We start from the raw sequence: 21639 nt of genomic DNA on the forward strand, positions 1-21639 counted from the left end.
GTGTGTGTGTGTCCAGTGTGTGTGTGTGTCCAGTGTGTGTGTGTGTGTCCGGTGTGTGTGTGTGTTTAGTGTGTGTGTGTCCAGTGTGTGTGTGTCCAGTGTGTGTATGTCCAGTGTGTGTGTGTGTGTGTGTGTGTGTGTCCAGTGTGTGTGTGTCCAGTGTGTGTGTGTGTCCAATGTGTGTGTGTGTCCAGTGTGTGTGTGTTTTAGTGTGAGTCCAGGTTATTATTTTTCAGGGATTATTATTATTTACAGAGATACTGAGGAGTCATAATAAACCCTAAACCCTGGATAGAGGGGCTCAGTGAATGTGGAGGTGAATGTGATCAGGTGGGTCAGTGTGTCAGAGGAGGCTCTATAGAAGGACAGAGTGCCGGCTGGCCAGTCCAGATACACTCCTACTCTGTGGGAGCTGGAGGAGGGGACGTCTATGGTAGTGGGATTAGTATTGTGCCTGGCAGAGTAACTGTTGTCAGAGCAGAACAGACTCCAGGACTTGTCATTGTTTCCAAGACAACAGTCATTACCCCTTCCTCTCCTGCTGATTCCTTTATATGTCACTCCTATATCAGCCCTTCTCCCACTCCACTCTACCTCCCAGTAACAGCGCCCAGTCAGACCCTCTCTACACAGCACCTGTCTACAGTCCTCAAATCTCTCTGGGTGATCAGGATACGGCTGCTCCTCTGTCCTCCATGTCACCTTTCTGTTCCCCTCAGACAGAGAGAGGAGTCTGTTTACTGTGTTTAGGTCCAGTGTGAGATCACAGACATCTGATGGATGAAACCAGACACAATATTAGAAATCATCATCATTCACATTAGAATGTTAACTCACTTTTCACTAATTCATTTAATGTAGATGTTTCTAGGTATCAAAAGGAGAAGTTAAGGTAACTTGAGACTTGTTGAATGATCATATGTTATACTGTATGGTAATATAAAACACACTTGTTCCCATTAATTACACACACACACACACACACACATTTATAATGTAACACTAAGATACCACACACACACACACTCACCTGTATGCATCATGAACACACACACACACTTCTAACGTAACACACACACACATCCACACACACACCTGTATACATGAACATAAACACACATTTAGTAATACGAACGCAAACACACACACACACACACACTGTCATATCAACTCTTTGTAAACGTTGGTGTCCCTGATTTCTGATTCTGTAGAACTACAGCTGATATTTAATATGACCAAGTCAGTAATGATGGTGGTCTTTGACTTTGACTTCACTTGAGTTAAGACTTATTCTTAGTTATATTCTTCACAGCTGTCAACACTCACATTTTCTAAGTCCAGGTTTCATTCTGTTCTCTCCACCATGTTCCACACTGTAGCGGTAAGCAGAAGAACAGACAGTCATTGAGGGATACACCTGAACTCACACACACACACACACTGGACACACACTGGACACACACTGGACACACACACAGGACACACACTGGACACACACTGGACACACACTGGACACACACACACTGGACACACACACAGGACACACACTGGACACACACTGGACACACACACAGGACACACACTGGACACACACTGGACACACACTGGACACACACACACACACTGGACACACACTGGACACACACTGGACACACACTGGACACACACACACACACTGGACACACACTGGACACACACTGGACACACACTGGACACACACTGGACACACACTGGACATAGCATATATCAAGCGAATGTTTGTCTGTGTGTGTTTGTTTGTGTCCAGTGTGTTTGTGTCCAGTGTGTGTTTGTGACCAGTGTGTGTTTGTGACCAGTGTGTGTTTGTGTCCAGTGTGTGTGTGTCCAGTGTGTGTCTGTGTGTGTCCAGTGTTTGTCTGTGTGTGTTTGTTTGTGTCCAGTGTGTTTGTGTCCAGTGTGTGTTTGTGACCAGTGTGTGTTTGTGACCAGTGTGTGTTTGTGTCCAGTGTGTGTCTGTGTGTGTCCAGTGTGTGTCTGTGTGTGTCCAGTGTGTGTCCAGTGTGTGTGTGTGTCCAGTGTGTGTGTCCAGTGCTTGTTTGTGTGTTTTTTTTTTTGTGTGTGTGTGTCCAGTGTGTGTCTGTGTGTGTCCAGTGTGTGTCCAGTGTGTGTGTGTGTCCAGTGTGTGTCCAGTGTGTGTGTGTGTCCAGTGTGTGTGTGTCCAGTGCTTGTTTGTGTGTGTGTACTGTGTGTGTGTACAGTGTGTGTGTGTGTGTACAGTGTGTGTGTACAGTGTGTGTGTACAGTGTGTGTGTTTGTGTGTGTGTGCGTGTCCTGTGTGTGTGTGTGTCCAGTGCTTGTTTGTGTGTGTGTGTGTGTGTGTGAGTCCAGTGTGTGTGTAAGTCCTGTGTGTGTGTCTGTGTGTGTCCAGTGTGAGTGTGTCCTGTGTGTGTGTCCATTTTCTCTGTGTGTGTTCTGTGTGTGCTTGTTTGTGTGTGTGTGTGTACGTGTCCAGTTTGTCAGTGTCCAGTATGTGTGTGTGTGTGTGTGTGTGTGTGTACTGTGTACTGTGTGTGTGTACTGTGTGTGTGTGTGTGTACTGTGTGTGTGTGTGTCCAGTGCTTGTTTGTGTATATTTACTGTGTGTGTCCAGTTTGTGAGTGTCCAGTGTGTGTGTGAGTGTTTGTGTGTGTGTGTGTCCAGTGTGTGAGAGAACACTGAACACACACAACTTTGTCCACATACAGACAGGACACTCACCCCCACACACACACACACAACTTTGTCCAAGTGGTGGTCAGAATGTTTGTCTTAACTAGCCTGATAAGTCCAACATGTCTGATATGAACATTGACATAAACCCTCTACATACTTGAGTTTCTCCAGTCTGCAGTGTGGATCCTCCAGTCCAGCAGAGAGCAGTCTGACTCCTGAGTCTCCTGGGTGATTGTAGCTCAGGTCCAGCTCTCTCAGGTGTGAGGGGTTTGACCTCAGAGCTGAGACCAGAGAAGCACAGCCTTCCTCTGTGACTAGACAGCCTGACAGCCTGCAAAGAGTCAAATCATATTAAAACCACACTGATATTCTTTGGTGGTGAAAATAGTGGCAGTATATTTTTTCAACATATTCAAATATATCAGTGTCCTGAAACCTTCCATATCTATTCATAAAATAGTGTATCATCGTAAAAAAATGACAAATGATCAAAGTATTGCCTGCAGATAGAAACATGTATAGTACAAATATTATAGTAGACTGACCAGACCAGTTTAAAAAGCAGTATCAGTCAGAAGACAGACAGTGAGGTATCAGATGTAGATTGTATTGAGTATACAGTCCACACCATATCTATTTAGACAGTGAGGTATCAGATTGTATTGAGTATACAGTCCACACCATATCTATTTAGACAGTGAGGTATCAGATTGTATTGAGTATACAGTCCACACCATATCTATTTTGACAGTGAGGTATCAGATTTAGATTGTATTGAGTATACAGTCCACACCATATCTATTTAGACAGTGAGGTATCAGATTGTATTGAGTATACAGTCCACACCATATCTATTTAGACAGTGAGGTATCAGATTTAGATTGTATTGAGTATACAGTCCACAATATATATTATACTGACCTCAAACACATATGGTGTGGACTATGTGTGTCTGGTAAACACATGTGGATCTGGTGAACAGTTATCACTTGTTGACCAACTACAGGAATACTGACCTCAGAGTCTCCAGTTTACAGTGGGGATTCTCCAGTCCAGCAGAGAGCAGATCCACTCCTGAATCCTTCAGGTCATTGTTACTCAGATCCAGCTCTCTCAGGTGTGAGGGGTTTGAACTGAGAACTGAGGCCAACTCTTTACAGGATGTGTCTGTGAGTTTACAGACAGTGAGTCTGAAACACAGAAGAAATACAATGACAGACAGGATGTATTAAAATATTTCACTTAGCTTTTTTTTTTTTCTTAGCTTTTCTTTTCTTAGAGATCATCATGACTTCACAAACACACTGTTAATTTAACACCAGTAGTGTAGAAGGACAATGGCAGATGCATTTGGTTTATTCTCTCAAACAACATATAGATTCATCTTCCGTTTCCTAGAATTGTATGGTCATATTGTTATACTAATGTGAAAATCAATGCATTTATTCAATAGGTTTTCCAATATAATATTATATACATATTATAATACATATTTTTCTCTAAACTGAATTTCTTCCTGATGATTAGTTCTTATATGTCATTTTATTTACTCACAGAGCAGCTCTGGAGGCTTTGACCACTGGCAGCAGCCTCAGAAGACCTTCCTCTGATCTGGAGTATTTCTTCAGGTCAAACACATCCAGCTCCTTTTCTGAAGTCAGCAACACAAAGACCAGAGCTGACCACTGTGCAGGTGACAGTTTGGGTTTTGAGAGACTTCCTGATCTCAGGTAGCTTTGGATCTCCTCCACTAGAGAATGGTCATTCAGTTCATTCAGACAGTGGAACAGATTGATGCTCCTCTCTGGAGAGAGATTCTCCCTGATCTTCTTCTTGATGTACTTGACTGTTTCTTCATGGCTCTGTGAGCTGATTCTTGTCTTTGTCAGTAGACCTCGTAAGTGCTTCTGATTGGACTCCATGGAGAGGCCCAGAAGGAAGCGGAGGAAAAGGTCCAGGTTTCCTGTCTCACTTTGTAAGGCTTTATCCACAGCACTCTTGTAGACAGTAACTTCAGTATTGTCTTTTGTTTGCAGGTTGTCAATTAGATTCTCATTGTTGTTGATGAATGAGAGGAACACATATACAGCAGCCAGAAACTCCTGAATGCTCAGATGAACAAAGCAGTACACCTTGTCCTGGTACAGCCCACATTCCTCTTTAAAGAGCTGTGTGCACAATCCTGAGTACACTGAGGCTTCATTAACATCAATGCCAGCCTCTTTCAGGTCTTCTTCATAGAAAATCAGATTGCCATTCACAAGCTGTTGAAAAGCCAGTTTTCCCAGTGACAGAATGCTCTCTTTATTCCAGTGTGGACCTGTCTCTTCTTTCCCAAGATACTTTTCATTCTTCTGTTTGGTATGAAACACCACAAGGTGTGTGTACATCTCAGTCAGAGTCTTGGGCATCTCTTCTCTCTTATGTTTCAGCATGTGTTCAAAGACTGTTGCAGAAATCCAACAGAAGACTGGAATGTGGCACATGATGTGGAGGCTCCTTGATGTCTTTATGTGTGAGATGATTCTGCTGGCCAGGTCCTCATCACTGAATCTCTTCCTGAAGTACTCCTCCTTCTGTGGGTCATTGAACCCTCGTACCTCTGTCACCTGATCAACACACCATGAAGGGATCTCATTGGCTGCTGCAGGTCGGGTAGTGATCCAGAGGAGAGCAGAGGGAAGCAGATTTCCCTGATGAGATTTGTCAGCAGAACATCCACTGAGGTTGACTCTGTGACGTCCCAACAGATCTTGTTCTTCTGGAAGTCTAGGGGCAGTCGGCATTCATCCAGACCATCAAAGATGAACAGAACTTTGTACTTGTCGTAGTTGGAGATTCTTGATAGTTTGGTTTCCATTGAGAAGTGATTGAGAAGTTCAATGAAAGTGTGTTTGTCGCCTTTCATCAAATTCAGTTCACGAAAAGGGAATGAAAATACAAATTGGACATCCTGATTTGCATTTCCTTCAGCCCAGTCCAGAATGAACTTCTGCACAGAGACTGTTTTTCCAATGCCAGCGACTCCTTTGTCAGCACAGTTCTGATAGGTTTGTCTTGTCCAGTTAAGGGTTTGAAGATGTCGTTACATTTGATTGCAGTCTCTGGTCTTGCTTGTTTCCTGGGTGTTGTCTCAATCTGTCTCAGCTCATGTTCATTATTGACCTCTCCTGTTCCACCCTCTGTGATGTAGAGCTCTGTGTAGATCTTATTGAGAAGTGTTGGGTTTCCTTGTTGAGCGATCCCCTCAAATACACATTGAAACTTCTTCTTTAGATTAGATTTGAGTTCACGTTGGCAAATCACAGCAAGCTCATCTGAATCTAGAAATAACACAGAGGATATTAATATTACGTCTGTTTTAATGTCTACAGTATTGTAGGACTGTTATAAAGTTATACATTATAATAATTTATTATCTTAACTGACTGTATAAATGTGTAAATGTTTTCATAATGCATTACAGACTGGTGTGACTGATTATATTATTATTGATATTATTGATGGTATTATTAATGTTCTCTCTCTAAATGAATCACCACAACACATCCCTGCTGCTACTTGATGAGGTCACTAGGTGTTGTGTTAAGGCTGCTACAATATCATTGAGTTACACAGCTACTTTAGCTGTACTTTAGCTACAGCTTTTAAATGTTATAAAACATCATTCAACATGAGGCAGACAGATCTTACATTTCTCCAGTGTGTCAGCAAGCTCCTTCTGGTTCATTTTCCTCAGGATGTGCAGTGTGATCTTCAGAGCCCCCTCTCTGGCACTGCTCTCCTGCTGCTCATCTTCAGCATCCACCACTTCCTTATCCTGCTTCTGACTCTCAAAGCCTTCTGGGAGTTCTGGACTAAGAATCCTCTTGAACATCTTCAGCTCGTTCTTCACAAATATCATAATTTTCTCTTCAAGCAACTGAAATAAATCAAGTAAATAAATAAGTTAAGCAAGAGAATAAATGCTTTCTCATCAACACATTAATGAATGATTGACAGATCAACTTTACTTGAGGTAAACAAAAACAAATCTACATAACAGGACCACATACACTGAATATGGAGGCCAGGTCTGTTTGATGACTCTGGGAAGACTGACCACTGAGAATCTCTGACTCTGATCTCTCCTGTTGGTTTCTGTGGACAAAACATAAAACATATATCTCCCGTCAGGGTTGTTTTTTTTCGACAGAATAGAGTATTCTGTTAACTATTGTGTACTAATGATGGGCCTCTATGACATAAAAGTGACAGAGAAGATGTATGATGTCTTTAGGTGAAAGAGCATGAGTTCATGTTACCGTTGGAGAAATGGTTTTAGTTTTAGTTTAGTTTGGAGCCTTAACCTTTCTATGTATCTGTTGTTCGTCATGTTGAAAGGGGTGTATCTTGGCTATAAAAGACCTTTGTGCTTTTGATTTATCACTCTCAACGGATAATTATAAATGGTGAATCATTGACAAGTCTAGGCTATTGCAAAGCTCGTATTATTAAAGATTTAGTTTAAGTGTAACTCTGACTTGTGTGATAAGTGTGTCTCTCCTCATTTGATAGTAAAGAAATTAACCACCACACTCCTCATCCAGGGAGTGCACACACACACACACACACACACACACACACACACACGCGCACACACACACACACACACACACACACACACACACACACACACACACACACGAGGGAATGTTGTTTTTGTTTAATATTGTTTTAGGACTATGGAAATGGACAAAAGGATTAGCATATTGATTATGAAAACAACAACAATAAATGGGAAAATGGGAGAGGAGAAATGACTAGAGACAGTGTTGTTTAACTCACTGACCAGGACCCATGAGTTCTTCTTACCTTTGTTCAGTAGAAAAGTATCCCTCTCTAAACAGTATAGGTTGAAGCATAGACCGGTCACTCTTCATGGACACACAGCTGGGTACAGGGGAGGCTGGTCTCTCCTGCTTGATTGGGCTTCAACACAACAGAGACAAACATTACATCTCTCATCTACTCTGAGCTCAGATGGGGAAACATAAGAGTTTCATTCCATAACGCTATATATCACTTTTCAGAAATGTTGGTAAATTAGCTTTTATTCTTTAAATAAATTGTGAAATATCTTGGTGTGTTTTTTCACTATCATGGCATTGGGTTGTTCAATGAAAGACATGCATTTGTTTAAAGTCTATCACTTGATGGTTTCATTTCAGAGAGACAAAGAATCATGTTTTTTCCCTCAAAATGCTATTTAAATGCCTCTCCCAAACGTGACCAACCGGCTGAATTATGTCTTATGTTGCAAAACATGAAATGGTGTTTTTTTTACATTGGATAAAATTAGAGATTAAATAAAACACTACAGTTGAGGAACAATGGGAACGTAATTCTGCTTTGAAAGGTAAATAAAAAAGTTATATATATATATATATATATATATATATGTAAGGGATCGGAGGACCAATATGCGGCGTGGCTCTTTTAATAAGAAATAGTACACATGAACAACTGAATACAAAAAACAATAAACGACCGAAACCCGAAACAGTACCGTGTGGCGAAAAACACAGACACGGAAACAAACACCCACAAACACACAGTGAAACCAAGGCTACCTAAGTATGATTCTCAATCAGAGACAACTAATGACACCTGCCTCTGATTTAGAACCATACTAGGCCGAAACATAGAAATCCCCAAATCATAGAAAAACAAACATAGACTGCCCACCCCATATATATGTACAGTCGGAAGTTGACATACCAAATACATTTAAACTCAGTTTTTTGCCATTTCTGACATTTAATCCCAGTAAAAATTCCCTGTTTTAGGTCAGTTAAGATCACCACTTTATTTTAAGAATGTGAAATGTCAGAATAATGGTATAGACAATGATTTATTTCAGCTTTTATTTATTTCATCACATTCCCAGTGGGTCAGAAGTTTACATACACTCAATTAGTATTTGGTAGCAGTGTCTTTAAATTGTTTAACTTGGGTCAAATGTTTCGGGTAGCCTTACACAAGCTTCCCACAATAAGTTGGGTGAATTTTGGCCCATTCCTCCTGACAGAGCTGGTGTAACCGAGTCAGGTTTGTAGGTCTCCTTGCACACGCTTTTTCAGTTCTATCCACATGTTTTCTGTAGGATTGAGGTCAGGGCTTTGTGATGGCCACTCCAATACCTTGACTTTTTTGTCCTTAAGCCATTTTGCCACAACTTTGGAAGTATGCTTTGGGTAATTGTCCGTTTGGAAGACCCATTTGCCACCAAGCTTTAACTTCCTGACTGATGTTTAGAGATGTTGCTTCAATATATCCACATAATTTTCCTCCCTCATGATGCCATCTATTTTATGAAGTGCACCAGTCTCTCCTGCAGCAAAGCACCCCCACAACGTGATGCTGCCACCCCCGTGCTTCAAAGTTGGGATGATGTTCTTCGGTTTGCAAGCATCCCCCTTATTCCTCCAAACATAACGATGGTCATTATGGCCAAACAGTTCTATTTTTGTTTCATTAGACCAGAGGACATTTCTCCAAAAAGTATGATCTTTGTCCCCATGTGCAGTTGCAAACCGTAGTCTGGCTTTTTATGGTGGTTTTGGAGCAGTAGCTTCTTCCTTGCTGAGCGGCCTTTCAGGTTATGTTGAAATAGGACAAGTTTTACTGTGGATATTGATGCTATTGTACCTGTGTCCTCCAGCATCTTCACAAGGTCCTATGCTGTTGTTCTGGAATTGATTTGCACTTTTCGCACATTCATCTCTAGGAGACAGAACGCGTCTCCTTCCTGAGCGGTATGGCGGCTGCATGGTCCCATGGTGTTTATACTTGCGTACTATTGTTTGTACAGATGAACGTGGTACCTTCAGGCATTTGGAAATGGCTCCCAAGGATGAACCAGACTTGTGGAGGTCCACAATTTGTTGGCTGATATCTGTAGATTTTCCATGATGTCAAGCAAAGAGGCACTGAGTTTAAAGGTAGGCCTTGAATTACATCCACAGGTACACCTGACTCAAATAATGTCAATTAGCTTATCAGATGCATCTAAAGCCATGACATAATTTTCTGGAATTTTCCAAGCTGTTTAAAGGTACAGTCAACTTAGTGTATGTAAACTTTTGACCCACTGCAATTGTGATACAGTGAATTATAAGTGAAATAATCTGTCTGTAAACGATTGTTGTGTATGTAAACTTCCGGAAGTCATTAAAACCCAATTGTTTACAGACAGATTATTTCACTTATAACTCACTGTATCACAATTCCAAAATATAAAATCTTCTAGTTAATTTGATCACTTTTGGTGTCTGTCAGTTTCATTGTTTGTTATGCTATAAATGGTTATTTTATGTAAATTGATCAAATTAACTAGAAGATTTTATATTTTGAAATTCTGAGTAATTAATACTTTCGTAAGGAATTACACATTATTCAGTACTACTGCAGTTGCTCCATAATTCCAATAGATGGAGGCATAAGACCACAAATGACATTTCAGAAGATTAGTTTAGTTTTCTCCCTGGATACACCACCACTCCCCCTCACAGGAAAACTCCTGTGTGCTTCTTTCTGTCCCTTTCCACACTGCTAACACAAGAGGAAACACTGAAAAAGCATTTAACAGATTACTGTGAAGTAATATAATGATGATTCATGTTTATTATGATCTGTTTTTATGCTCATGTTTTGAAATTGTACTTCATTGATATAACGATTATCAATAAGCCTAAACATTAATTAATGAATTCACCTCTGGTTGAGAAAAACGTTTTTTCCAGGTACATTCATTGACTTTGAGTTTATTTTATTTTTACAGGGACAGTGCACATTAATCAACGTTTCAGTAAAAGTGCCGGTTTTAGCCAGCCGGTTAATTTTCAACCGCAGTCCCTGGGCAGGTTATTAAAAACAATTACAATATAGACAATAGCAACATAGAACAAGCAAGACATAGCAACATAGGACAAGCAAGACATAGCATACAGACAGAGCAACATAGGACAAGCAAGACGTAGCATACAGACAGAGCAACATAGAACAAGCAAGACATAGCAACATAGGACAAGCAAGACATAGCATACAGACAGAGCAACATAGAACAAGCAAGACATAGCAACATAGGACAAGCAAGACATAGCATACAGACAGAGCAACATAGGACAAGCAAGACATAGCATACAGACAGAGCAACATAGAACAAGCAAGACATAGCAACATAGGACAAGCAAGACATAGCATACAGACAGAGCAACATAGGACAAGCAAGACGTAGCATACAGACAGAGCAACATAGAACAAAAAGCAGCAAAAAATTCATAAAAGCAACAAAGTGTTTCCACACCTCACAAGCTACAGACAATAGACAACATGGAAAGCGGCAACACACAGCTAGGGACCATGTTCACAAATCTGATTGACCTTTAGCCATGTCTTCAAGCATTTTGTGATATGCTTGAATAAGTTATTTTGTGATAAGTGTGATATGTGGTGCAGTTATGTGTGTCTGATGGCAGTGTATTCCAGACATGGGAAGCTCTCACAGAGAATGCAGATTTACTAAAGGTGCTTTTCCTTAGGGAACTATACAGTCACCTCTCATGGCAGACCTTGTGGATCTGCTGCCATATGTCTGGGTTTTCTGTTTAACAAAAATATTGAGTGGAGGGGGAGCCAGGCCATTAAGGATCTTGAATACAAGACACGCGTCGGTGTATTGCACAAGATTTTCCCAACTCAAGAGCTCATGCTTTCTAAGGATGTGACAATGATGATGGCTATTGGGCTTCCTATCAAGCACTTTGAGAGCCTGTTTGTAGACAGACTGAATAGGTTTTAATGTTGTACAGCAAGCTTGGGCCCAACTAGTCAAGCAGTATGTTAAGTGGGGAGTATCATAGATTTGAAGTACAGTTTTGCTACCTCTGTAGTCAAACAATTTTGTATAAATCGGAAATTAGCTAGGTTGAATTTGGTTATTTGAATTACCTTTTTCACATGCTTTTTAAAAGAGAGGTTGGAATCAAGTATGATGCCAAGGTACTTAAAATCGGATACCACCTGGAGCTTCTCCCCTGACACATAGACATCTGGCTCAGTAGCATCTGTTAGCATTGTAGCAATTGTAGTAGCATTGTCAAATTCGTCAGCATCGACCCGCTCTGCCTTCTCTTCTCTCTCTAGTTTTATTACTGCATTGTCGGAACTAGAAGCACAAGCATTTCGCTACACTCGCATTAACATCTGCTAACCATGTGTATGTGACGAATCAAATTTGATTTGATTTTAGTCAAAAAAAGCTTGTGCCGTCCTCTGCCTTCTCGAGCAAATGAGGGGCTTGTTGAGGTAAATTTACTAACCGGGAGGGTTGAATTATGTAATTTATTGGAGGGCTGGAAGACGCACTCGAGGTTGTTTACTCACAATATATTTTTATAATGAATGTATACTGAGGTTGAGGTTCTGACTAGTGATTATTTACCCGGGGTTCAATACCTGCTATTGAGGCGCCCTGAAAATAATATTAAAAAGTTCGGTCCTTGGACTCAGACGGGTTAAACACTAAAGTTACCGTCCATCTAGTGAAGAGAGGAGAACCGGACAGAGGTAGCCAGCATCCGTCAACGAGAGAGGGAGAAGCCTCACCGGGATTTAACAGGTGGAAGAAACAACCGGGGAGCTCCATCGGTCCACAAGAAATGCAGACAGCCGGTGATGATGTAGTGGTAGCTATGGTAACTAGGATGCTGCTGGTAGAGTAACTAGCTAACTTACCGAGCTGTACCGACTAGCTAGGATAACTAGGATGCTGCTGGTAGAGTAGCTAGCTAGCTTACCGAGCTGTACCGACTAGCTAGGATAACTAGGATGCTGCTGGTAGAGTAGCTATCTAACTTACCGAGCTGTACCGACTAGCTAGCAGGTCGTTTCTGTCCCTCATCTCGATAATGATGAATCCGGTGAACCACAAAATTAAACAAGTATAGAGAGTGAAAAGGATATGGCTACACTCATACTGTCCCTGGCCGTAAAGAAAAATGCAAATTGAACAATAAACTTCGGTGTCTCAACACTGTAACAAACTCCGTCGTTATTCCCCAAGATCACCTCAGTCCACTCTGCGCGTAACCAGACAATATCCTTGGCGCCACAACGAACGGGGACGAGGACAGTTCCAGAACGCGGACATGAGCAGTGCAACACAATCAACTAAACCCAGTCTTTACAGTGGGTTACATTAGTAATATTTTTTTTTTTATTATTATGTTAAACAAACATTCTATGTTTTTTTACAACAATATGTTGAGATCTGGGTCCTTATCCACAAAGTGTCTCAGAGTAGAAAATTGGTCGTATAAGTGCTGAGAATAAAGACATTTTACACTTATGGGTATAAGTGGGTGGGTAACTATGCATGAAGTCTCTAGTCCCACCTAGTCGGCAGATATTAGTTAAGTAGTTAAGAGTTAACAGCAGGTGTCCTAAGTAGGTAAGAGTTAACAGCAGGTGTCCTGAGTAGTTAAGAGTTAACAGCAGGTGTCTTGATAATACTATAGAATAATGCAGTGAGTCAGTGGTTCCTGCTCCACATGTAATTGCATTGTAGTAGTTAAAAGAATGTTTTATATTTCTATATGATCAATCCATTAATAATATAGACCAACATGCAACAGTATGTCTTGTGCTTTTGGCAATGATTTATGTATAATAATTATGTATAACTGCATAGCGTTTTGTCTTCATTCTGGCAGATTAACTCATGCTTATTCCCCAAGATTAACTCAGGTTTTCACCCAGTGGTTAAGGAGTTGGACCTGTGGCCTAAAGGTGGCTGGTTCGAATCCCGGTGGAAAATGTGCTATTTTCTATTCTGAGGTTGTTTACTCGCCATATCAGATATTAAGGTGATTTTTTATAATGAATGTATACTAAGGTTGAGGTTTTGACTAGTGATTATTTACCTGGGATTCAATATCTGCTATAGTTACTTTTTCTCCCCCAAAAGCAACACAGCCCTAATATGAGATATACAGCTAACTAAAGTAATGAGACCATTTTAGAAAATCATGGGACATATAGGCTGTGGTTGCCTGCTATTTTATGTCAATCATATTGCTGCTTGTAGCCTATAACTGATGCTTCATGGTCCATCATATTGCTGCTTGTAGCCTATAACTGATGCTTCATGGTCCATCATATTGCTGCTTGTAGCCTATAACTGATGCTTCATGGTCCATCATATTGCTGCTTGTAGCCTATAACTGATGCTTCATGGTCCATCATATTGCTGCTTGTAGCCTATAACTGATGCTTCATGGTCCATCATATTGCTGCTTGTAGACTATAACTGATGCTTCATGGTCCATCATATTGCTGCTTGTAGCCTATAACTGATGCTTCATGGTCCATCATATTGCTGCTTGTAGTCTATAACTGATGCTTCATGGTCATATGCTCCCATCTATTGGAAATGTTGCAATTAAAAGTTATTAATTCACCTACAGACGTTGGTGGGGCAGCTGAGAAATAAAGTGTATTTTTCTCATTAATTCCTTAGATCTCTAACCTGCACCACCTATCACACGCCAATTGCTAGACTTTCACATAAAAGTTACTTGGTCACCCAGTTCAAACCACATTTGAAAAATAAAACAGATGTGGCTTGTTGATCAAGTGTTCAGCCTTGCAATAATAAATATAATAAAATAACAAAACAAAAACAGCAAAATGCTGAGACAGGTTTTGATTAACAAAATAATCAGTGCTATTTAGTACTATAATGGTATTTACTAACATAATATTATTACTAAAACAGTTTCTAAAATAATTTGGGTTAATGTTAATGCTAAAATAGGTCATACGTAGGGTTAGATGCTGATGTTAAAAAGGGCTTTATAAAAAAAAACAGTATGGGCTGTGGCCTTCTCTGGGTAACACGTATGGTTAGGGATTAAGGATAAAATTGATTATAGAGTTTCTGTAGAGCTCTTTGTGACATCTGCTGATGTAAAAAGGGCTTTATAAATACATTTGATTGATTGTTAGGTTCAGGGTTTTTAATGTAAAAAAACAGTATGGGTTTATAGGTCTCTTGCTCCTCCCTGTGGCCTTCTGTGGGTACTACATAACTCATTCACGACACCTGATAGGCTCATAATCTGAGGTAGCATCTGCGTCAGATCTACAAATCAGTGAGCTACACCTGTCCATTTGTTTTCTAACTCAGTGAAACTGCGCAGCTTTCACTCAATCCGATGTCTACGAACGAACATTTCGATGCTTATCAAATTACCCAGCAGCCATTTAGAAACAAGTCATAAAAAAGTGATGTTTCTTAATTTAAAAATTTCTTCTGGTTTAAATTGGCCTTATCTTGAAAAAGAGGACAGGGACATTCGTTTTAGTTAGGTGGTATACCTTTTTCTGAAAACAAATATGGTAAACCATGACCAGAAAAGGTTTAAGTTTTAGCACTGTGGGTCACCACAACGTGTATCCATGCGAACAGTGATCACGTTCACCAAGTAGCTGTAACCCTGTTAATAATAAGTAACCTGACGTCAGAGTTCAAGCTTAATGCCGGCAGGTGTCATTGATACAATAGTGAAGCTGCCATTGTGACGCAGAACAATGAGCTGGGAATAGAACTTTCAGAAGGTGAGTTGATTCCACGGAGCTCAATAGAACTAATAGGAGCTGGCAGGAAGAAGAATGACCTAAAATAAGGCCTGTTTTGTAGCGATTACTATATAACATGACGTAATGTTATGAAACTGGGCTCCATGGCGGATGCAATGAACTAGTTATCAGAAAAAAATGTTGTTGTAAATGTCATGTTTCCAGCCTACTTGAGGCGCACTGAAAATAATATTCAAAAGTTTTGTCCTTGGACACAGAGGGGTTAAACACTAAAGTTACCATCCATCTAGTGAAGAGAGGAGGGGTTAAACACTAAAGTTACCGTCCATCTAGTGAAGAGAGGAGGGGTTAAACACTAAAGTTACCGTCCATCTAGTGAAGAGAGGAGGGTTAAACACTAAAGTTACCGTCCATCTAGTGAAGAGAGGAGGGGTTAAACACTAAAGTTACCGTCCATCTAGTGAAGAGAGGAGGGGTTAAACACTAAAGTTACCGTCCATCTAGTGAAGAGAGGAGGGGTTAAGAACGGAGCAGAAGAGACATGTTTGTTGTTTGCTGTAACTAATGGTCAACGTTGTATTGTAATGCCAGAGTTGACGTGGGCCATCGTTCAAACAAAGAGATGCCTCCCTGACCACCAGTGTGTTTGGATATAATGAAGATCAATTCAGTGAAGAAGAACATCTAGAGTTCCGACCAAAGAGCCCTATAAAGGGTTAAATATATACTGTATACTCAGACAGGCTAACCTCCTATAAAGGGTTAAATATATACCGTATACTCAGACAGGCTAACCTCCTATAAAGGGTTAAATATATACTGTATACTCAGACAGGCTAACCTCCTATAAAGGGTTAAATATATACTGTATACTCAGACAGGCTAACCTCCTATAAAGGGTTAAATATATACCGTATACTCAGACAGGCTAACCTCCTATATAGCGTTCTATATATATTCTATATATACTGTATACTCAGACACTTCCTTACCTCCTATAAAGGGTTCTATATATATTATATATATACTGTATACTCAGACAGGCTAACCTCCTATAAAGCGTTAAATATATACTGTATACTCAGACAGGCTAACCTCCTATAAAGGGTTCTATATATATACTGTATACTCAGACAGGCTAACCTCCTATAAAGTGTTCTATATATATTCTATATATACTGTATACTCAGACAGGCTAACCTCCTATAAAGTGTTCTATATATATTCTATATATACTGTATACTCAGACAGGCTAACCTCCTATAAAGAGTTCTATATATATTCTATATATACTGTATACTCAGACACTTCCTAACCTCCTATAAAGGATTCTATATATATTCTATATATACTGTATAGTCAGACACTTCCTTACCTCCTATAAAGGGTTCTATATATATTCTATATATACTGTATACTCAGACACTTCCTAACCTCCTATAAAGGGTTCTATATATATTCTATATATACTGTATACTCAGACACTTCCTTACCTCCTATAAAGGGTTCTATATATATTCTATATATACTGTATACTCAGACAGGCTAACCTATAAAGGGTTCTATATATATTATATATATATACTGTATACTCAGACACTTCCTAACCTCCTATAAAGGGTTCTATATATATTCTATATATACTGTATACTCAGACACTTCCTTACCTCCTATAAAGGGTTCTATATATATTCTATATATACTGTATACTCAGACAGGCTAACCTATAAAGGGTTCTATATATATTATATATATATACTGTATACTCAGACACTTCCTAACCTCCTATAAAGGGTTCTATATATATTCTATATATACTGTTTACTCAGACACTTCCTAACCTCCTATAAAGGGATCTATATATATTATATATATATGGTATACTCAGACACTTCCTAACCTCCTATAAAGGGTTCTATATATATTCTATATATACTGTATACTCAGACACTTCCTATAAAGGGTTCTATATATATTCTATATATACTGTATACTCAGACAGGCTAACCTCCTATAAAGGGTTCTATATATATTCTATATATACTGTATACTCAGACAGGCTAACCTCCTATAAAGGGTTCTATATATATATTATATATATACTGTATACTCAGACACTTCCTAACCTCCTATAAAGGGTTCTATATATATTCTATATATACTGTATCCTCAGACACTTCCTAACTTCCTATAAAGGGATCTATATATATTCTATATATACTGTATACTCAGACACTTCCTAACCTCCCATAAAGGGTTCTATATATATTCTATATATACTGTATACTCAGACACTTCCTAACCTCCTATAAAGGGATCTATATATATTATATATATACTGTATACTCAGACACTTCCTAACCTCCTATAAAGGGTTCTATATAGAACTCTAGTGGTTCTGTATATTGTAGGAAGATATAACCCTTTTTGGTTTCAACAGGAGTGAAGAGTGTGTTGATATAACGGATATATTGTCAGAAATCAGCTTGTAACAACGATCAGAATAAACACTATAACGTTATGCTGCCAACATATTAGATCATAATTAAGAGGCTAAAGGTCTGTGTGTGTGTGTGTGTGTGTGTGTGTGTGTGTGTGTGTGTGTGTGTGTGTGTGCTGGTGAGACAACCACATATCACAGTCTAAAATACAAGATACAAACATTCCATTCCAGCTAAATAGCTTTTTGAAAAACAAAAATTCATACACAAAATCTATGAATTAAAATCTTTTAACAACAATATTTTACAGACAAGGTTCCCCTGAGCAATACTGTCTGATAAATAACAAATGTGAAAAAATTGTGGAAACACGTTTTAGAAACAAACAACATTGTAATCTCACCTCTTAGCTTTGGTGTCATGTTCCCCAGAGAGTCTCATTTTAGAGGCAGGGCCCCCCTTCTTTCTCGCTCCAGAGAGACTCATTTTAGAGAACTGACCCCTAAACAGAGATCCAACATGTTGGTTGTGGTTAACACAGTGACAACTAAACAGAGATCCAACATGTTGGTTGTGGTTAACACAGTGACAACTAAACAGAGATCCAACATGTTGGTTGTTGTTAACACAGTGACAACTAAACAGAGATCCAACATGTTGGTTGTGGTTAACACAGTGACAACTAAACAGAGATCCAACATGTTGGTTGTGGTTAACACAGTGACAACTAAACAGAGATCCAACATGTTGGTTGTGGTTAACACAGTGACAACTAAACAGAGACCCAACATGTTGGTTGTGGTTAACACAGTAACAACTAAACAGAGATCCAACATGTTGGTTGTGGTTAACACAGTGACAACTAAACAGAGATCCAACATGTTGGTTGTGGTTAACACAGTGACAACTAAACAGAGATCCAGCATGTTGGTTGTGGTTAACACAGTGACAACTAAACAGAGATCCAACATGTTGGTTGTGGTTAACACAGTGACAACTAAACAGAGATCAAGCATGTTGGTTGTGGTTAACACAGTGACAACTAAACAGAGATCCAGCATGTTGTTTGTGGTTAACGCAGTGACAACTAACCAGAGATCCAACATGTTGGTTGTGGTTAACACAGTGACAACTAAACAGAGATCCAACATGTTGGTTGTGGTTAACACAGTGACAACTAAACAGAGATCCAACATGTTGGTTGTGGTTAACACAGTGACAACTAAACAGAGATCCAACATGTTGGTTGTGGTTAACACAGTGACAACTAAACAGAGATCCAACATGTTGGTTGTGGTTATTAACACAGTGACAACTAAACAGAGATCCAACATGTTGGTTGTGGTTAACACAGTGACAACTAAACAGAGATCCAACATGTTGGTTGTGGTTATTAACACAGTGACAACTAAACAGAGATACAACATGTTGGTTGTGGTTAACACAGTGACAACTAAACAGAGATCCAACATGTTGGTTGTGGTTAACACAGTGACAACTAAACAGAGATCCAACATGTTGGTTGTGGTTAACACAGTGACAACTAAACAGAGATCCAACATGTTGGTTGTGGTTAACACAGTGACAACTAAACAGAGATCCAACATGTTGGTTGTGGTTAACACAGTGACAACTAAACAGAGATCCAACATGTTGGTTGTGGTTAACACAGTGTCAACTAAACAGAGATCCAACATGTTGGTTGTGGTTAACACAGTGACAACTAAACAGAGATCCAACATGTTGGTTGTGGTTAACACAGTGACAACTAAACAGAGATCCAACATGTTGGTTGTTGTTAACACAGTGACAACTAAACAGAGATCCAACATGTTGGTTGTGGTTAACACAGTGACAACTAAACAGAGATCCAACATGTTGGTTGTGGTTAACACAGTGTCAACTAAACAGAGATCCAACATGTTGGTTGTGGTTAACACAGTGACAACTAAACAGAGATCCAACATGTTGGTTGTGGTTAACACAGTGACAACTAAACAGAGATCCAACATGTTGGTTGTGGTTAACACAGTGACAACTAAACAGAGATCCAACATGTTGGTTGTGGTTAACACAGTGACAACTAAACAGAGATCCAACATGTTGGTTGTGGTTAACACAGTGACAACTAAACAGAGATCCAACATGTTGGTTGTGGTTAACACAGTGACAACTAAACAGAGATCAAGCATGTTGGTTGTGGTTAACACAGTGACAACTAAACAGAGATCCAGCATGTTGGTTGTGGTTAACGCAGTGACAACTAACCAGAGATCCAACATGTTGGTTGTGGTTAACACAGTGACAACTAAACAGAGATCCAACATGTTGGTTGTGGTTAACACAGTGACAACTAAACAGAGATCCAACATGTTGGTTGTGGTTAACACAGTGACAACTAAACAGAGATCCAACATGTTGGTTGTGGTTAACACAGTGACAACTAAACAGAGATCCAACATGTTGGTTGTGGTTATTAACACAGTGACAACTAAACAGAGATCCAACATGTTGGTTGTGGTTAACACAGTGACAACTAAACAGAGATCCAACATGTTGGTTGTATTAACACAGTGACAACTAAACAGAGATACAACATGTTGGTTGTGGTTAACACAGTGACAACTAAACAGAGATCCAACATGTTGGTTGTGGTTAACACAGTGACAACTAAACAGAGATCCAACATGTTGGTTGTGGTTAACACAGTGACAACTAAACAGAGATCCAACATGTTGGTTGTGGTTAACACAGTGACAACTAAACAGAGATCCAACATGTTGGTTGTGGTTAACACAGTGACAACTAAACAGAGATCCAACATGTTGGTTGTGGTTAACACAGTGTCAACTAAACAGAGATCCAACATGTTGGTTGTGGTTAACACAGTGACAACTAAACAGAGATCCAACATGTTGGTTGTGGTTAACACAGTGTCAACTAAACAGAGATCCAACATGTTGGTTGTGGTTAACACAGTGACAACTAAACAGAGATCAAGCATGTTGGTTGTGGTTAACACAGTGACAACTAAACAGAGATCCAGCATGTTGGTTGTGGTTAACGCAGTGACAACTAACCAGAGATCCAACATGTTGGTTGTGGTTAACACAGTGACAACTAAACAGAGATCCAACATGTTGGTTGTGGTTAACACAGTGACAACTAAACAGAGATCCAACATGTTGGTTGTGGTTAACACAGTGACAACTAAACAGAGATCCAACATGTTGGTTGTGGTTAACACAGTGACAACTAAACAGAGATCCAACATGTTGGTTGTGGTTATTAACACAGTGACAACTAAACAGAGATCCAACATGTTGGTTGTGGTTAACACAGTGACAACTAAACAGAGATCCAACATGTTGGTTGTGGTTATTAACACAGTGACAACTAAACAGAGATACAACATGTTGGTCGTGGTTAACACAGTGACAACTAAACAGAGATCCAACATGTTGGTTGTGGTTAACACAGTGACAACTAAACAGAGATCCAACATGTTGGTTGTGGTTAACACAGTGACAACTAAACAGAGATCCAACATGTTGGTTGTGGTTAACACAGTGACAACTAAACAGAGATCCAACATGTTGGTTGTGGTTAACACAGTGACAACTAAACAGAGATCCAACATGTTGGTTGTGGTTAACACAGTGTCAACTAAACAGAGATCCAACATGTTGGTTGTGGTTAACACAGTGACAACTAAACAGAGATCCAACATGTTGGTTGTGGTTAACACAGTGACAACTAAACAGAGATCCAACATGTTGGTTGTTGTTAACACAGTGACAACTAAACAGAGATCCAACATGTTGGCTGTGGTTAACACAGTGACAACTAAACAGAGATCCAACAT

The 21639-nt window shown here is 39.6% G+C and overlaps 1 protein-coding gene across 2 annotated transcripts in view; it reads right to left on the reverse strand.

Annotated features, from left to right (window-relative positions):
- Positions 1 to 248: 248 nt before the first annotated feature.
- LOC135564801 (NLR family CARD domain-containing protein 3-like) overlaps positions 249 to 21639 on the reverse strand; it is a 240360-nt gene continuing 218969 nt past the window's right edge. Inside the window, exons 7-10 of one of the 2 annotated variants that reach the window (XM_065010861.1) lie at positions 3708 to 3881; positions 2849 to 3022; positions 1327 to 1373; positions 249 to 773 (exon numbers count right to left, since the gene is read on the reverse strand). In XM_065010861.1, coding sequence (XP_064866933.1) covers positions 250 to 773; positions 1327 to 1373; positions 2849 to 3022; positions 3708 to 3881 — 919 coding nt within the window. In that variant the 3' untranslated portion in view covers position 249. The remainder of the gene's footprint in view (positions 774 to 1326; positions 1374 to 2848; positions 3023 to 3707; positions 3882 to 21639) is intronic. The other variant, XM_065010860.1, reaches the window with a different exon arrangement.

This window comes from Oncorhynchus nerka, linkage group LG26 (assembly GCF_034236695.1).
Source record: "Oncorhynchus nerka isolate Pitt River linkage group LG26, Oner_Uvic_2.0, whole genome shotgun sequence".
Taxonomy (NCBI): Eukaryota; Metazoa; Chordata; class Actinopteri; order Salmoniformes; family Salmonidae; genus Oncorhynchus; species Oncorhynchus nerka.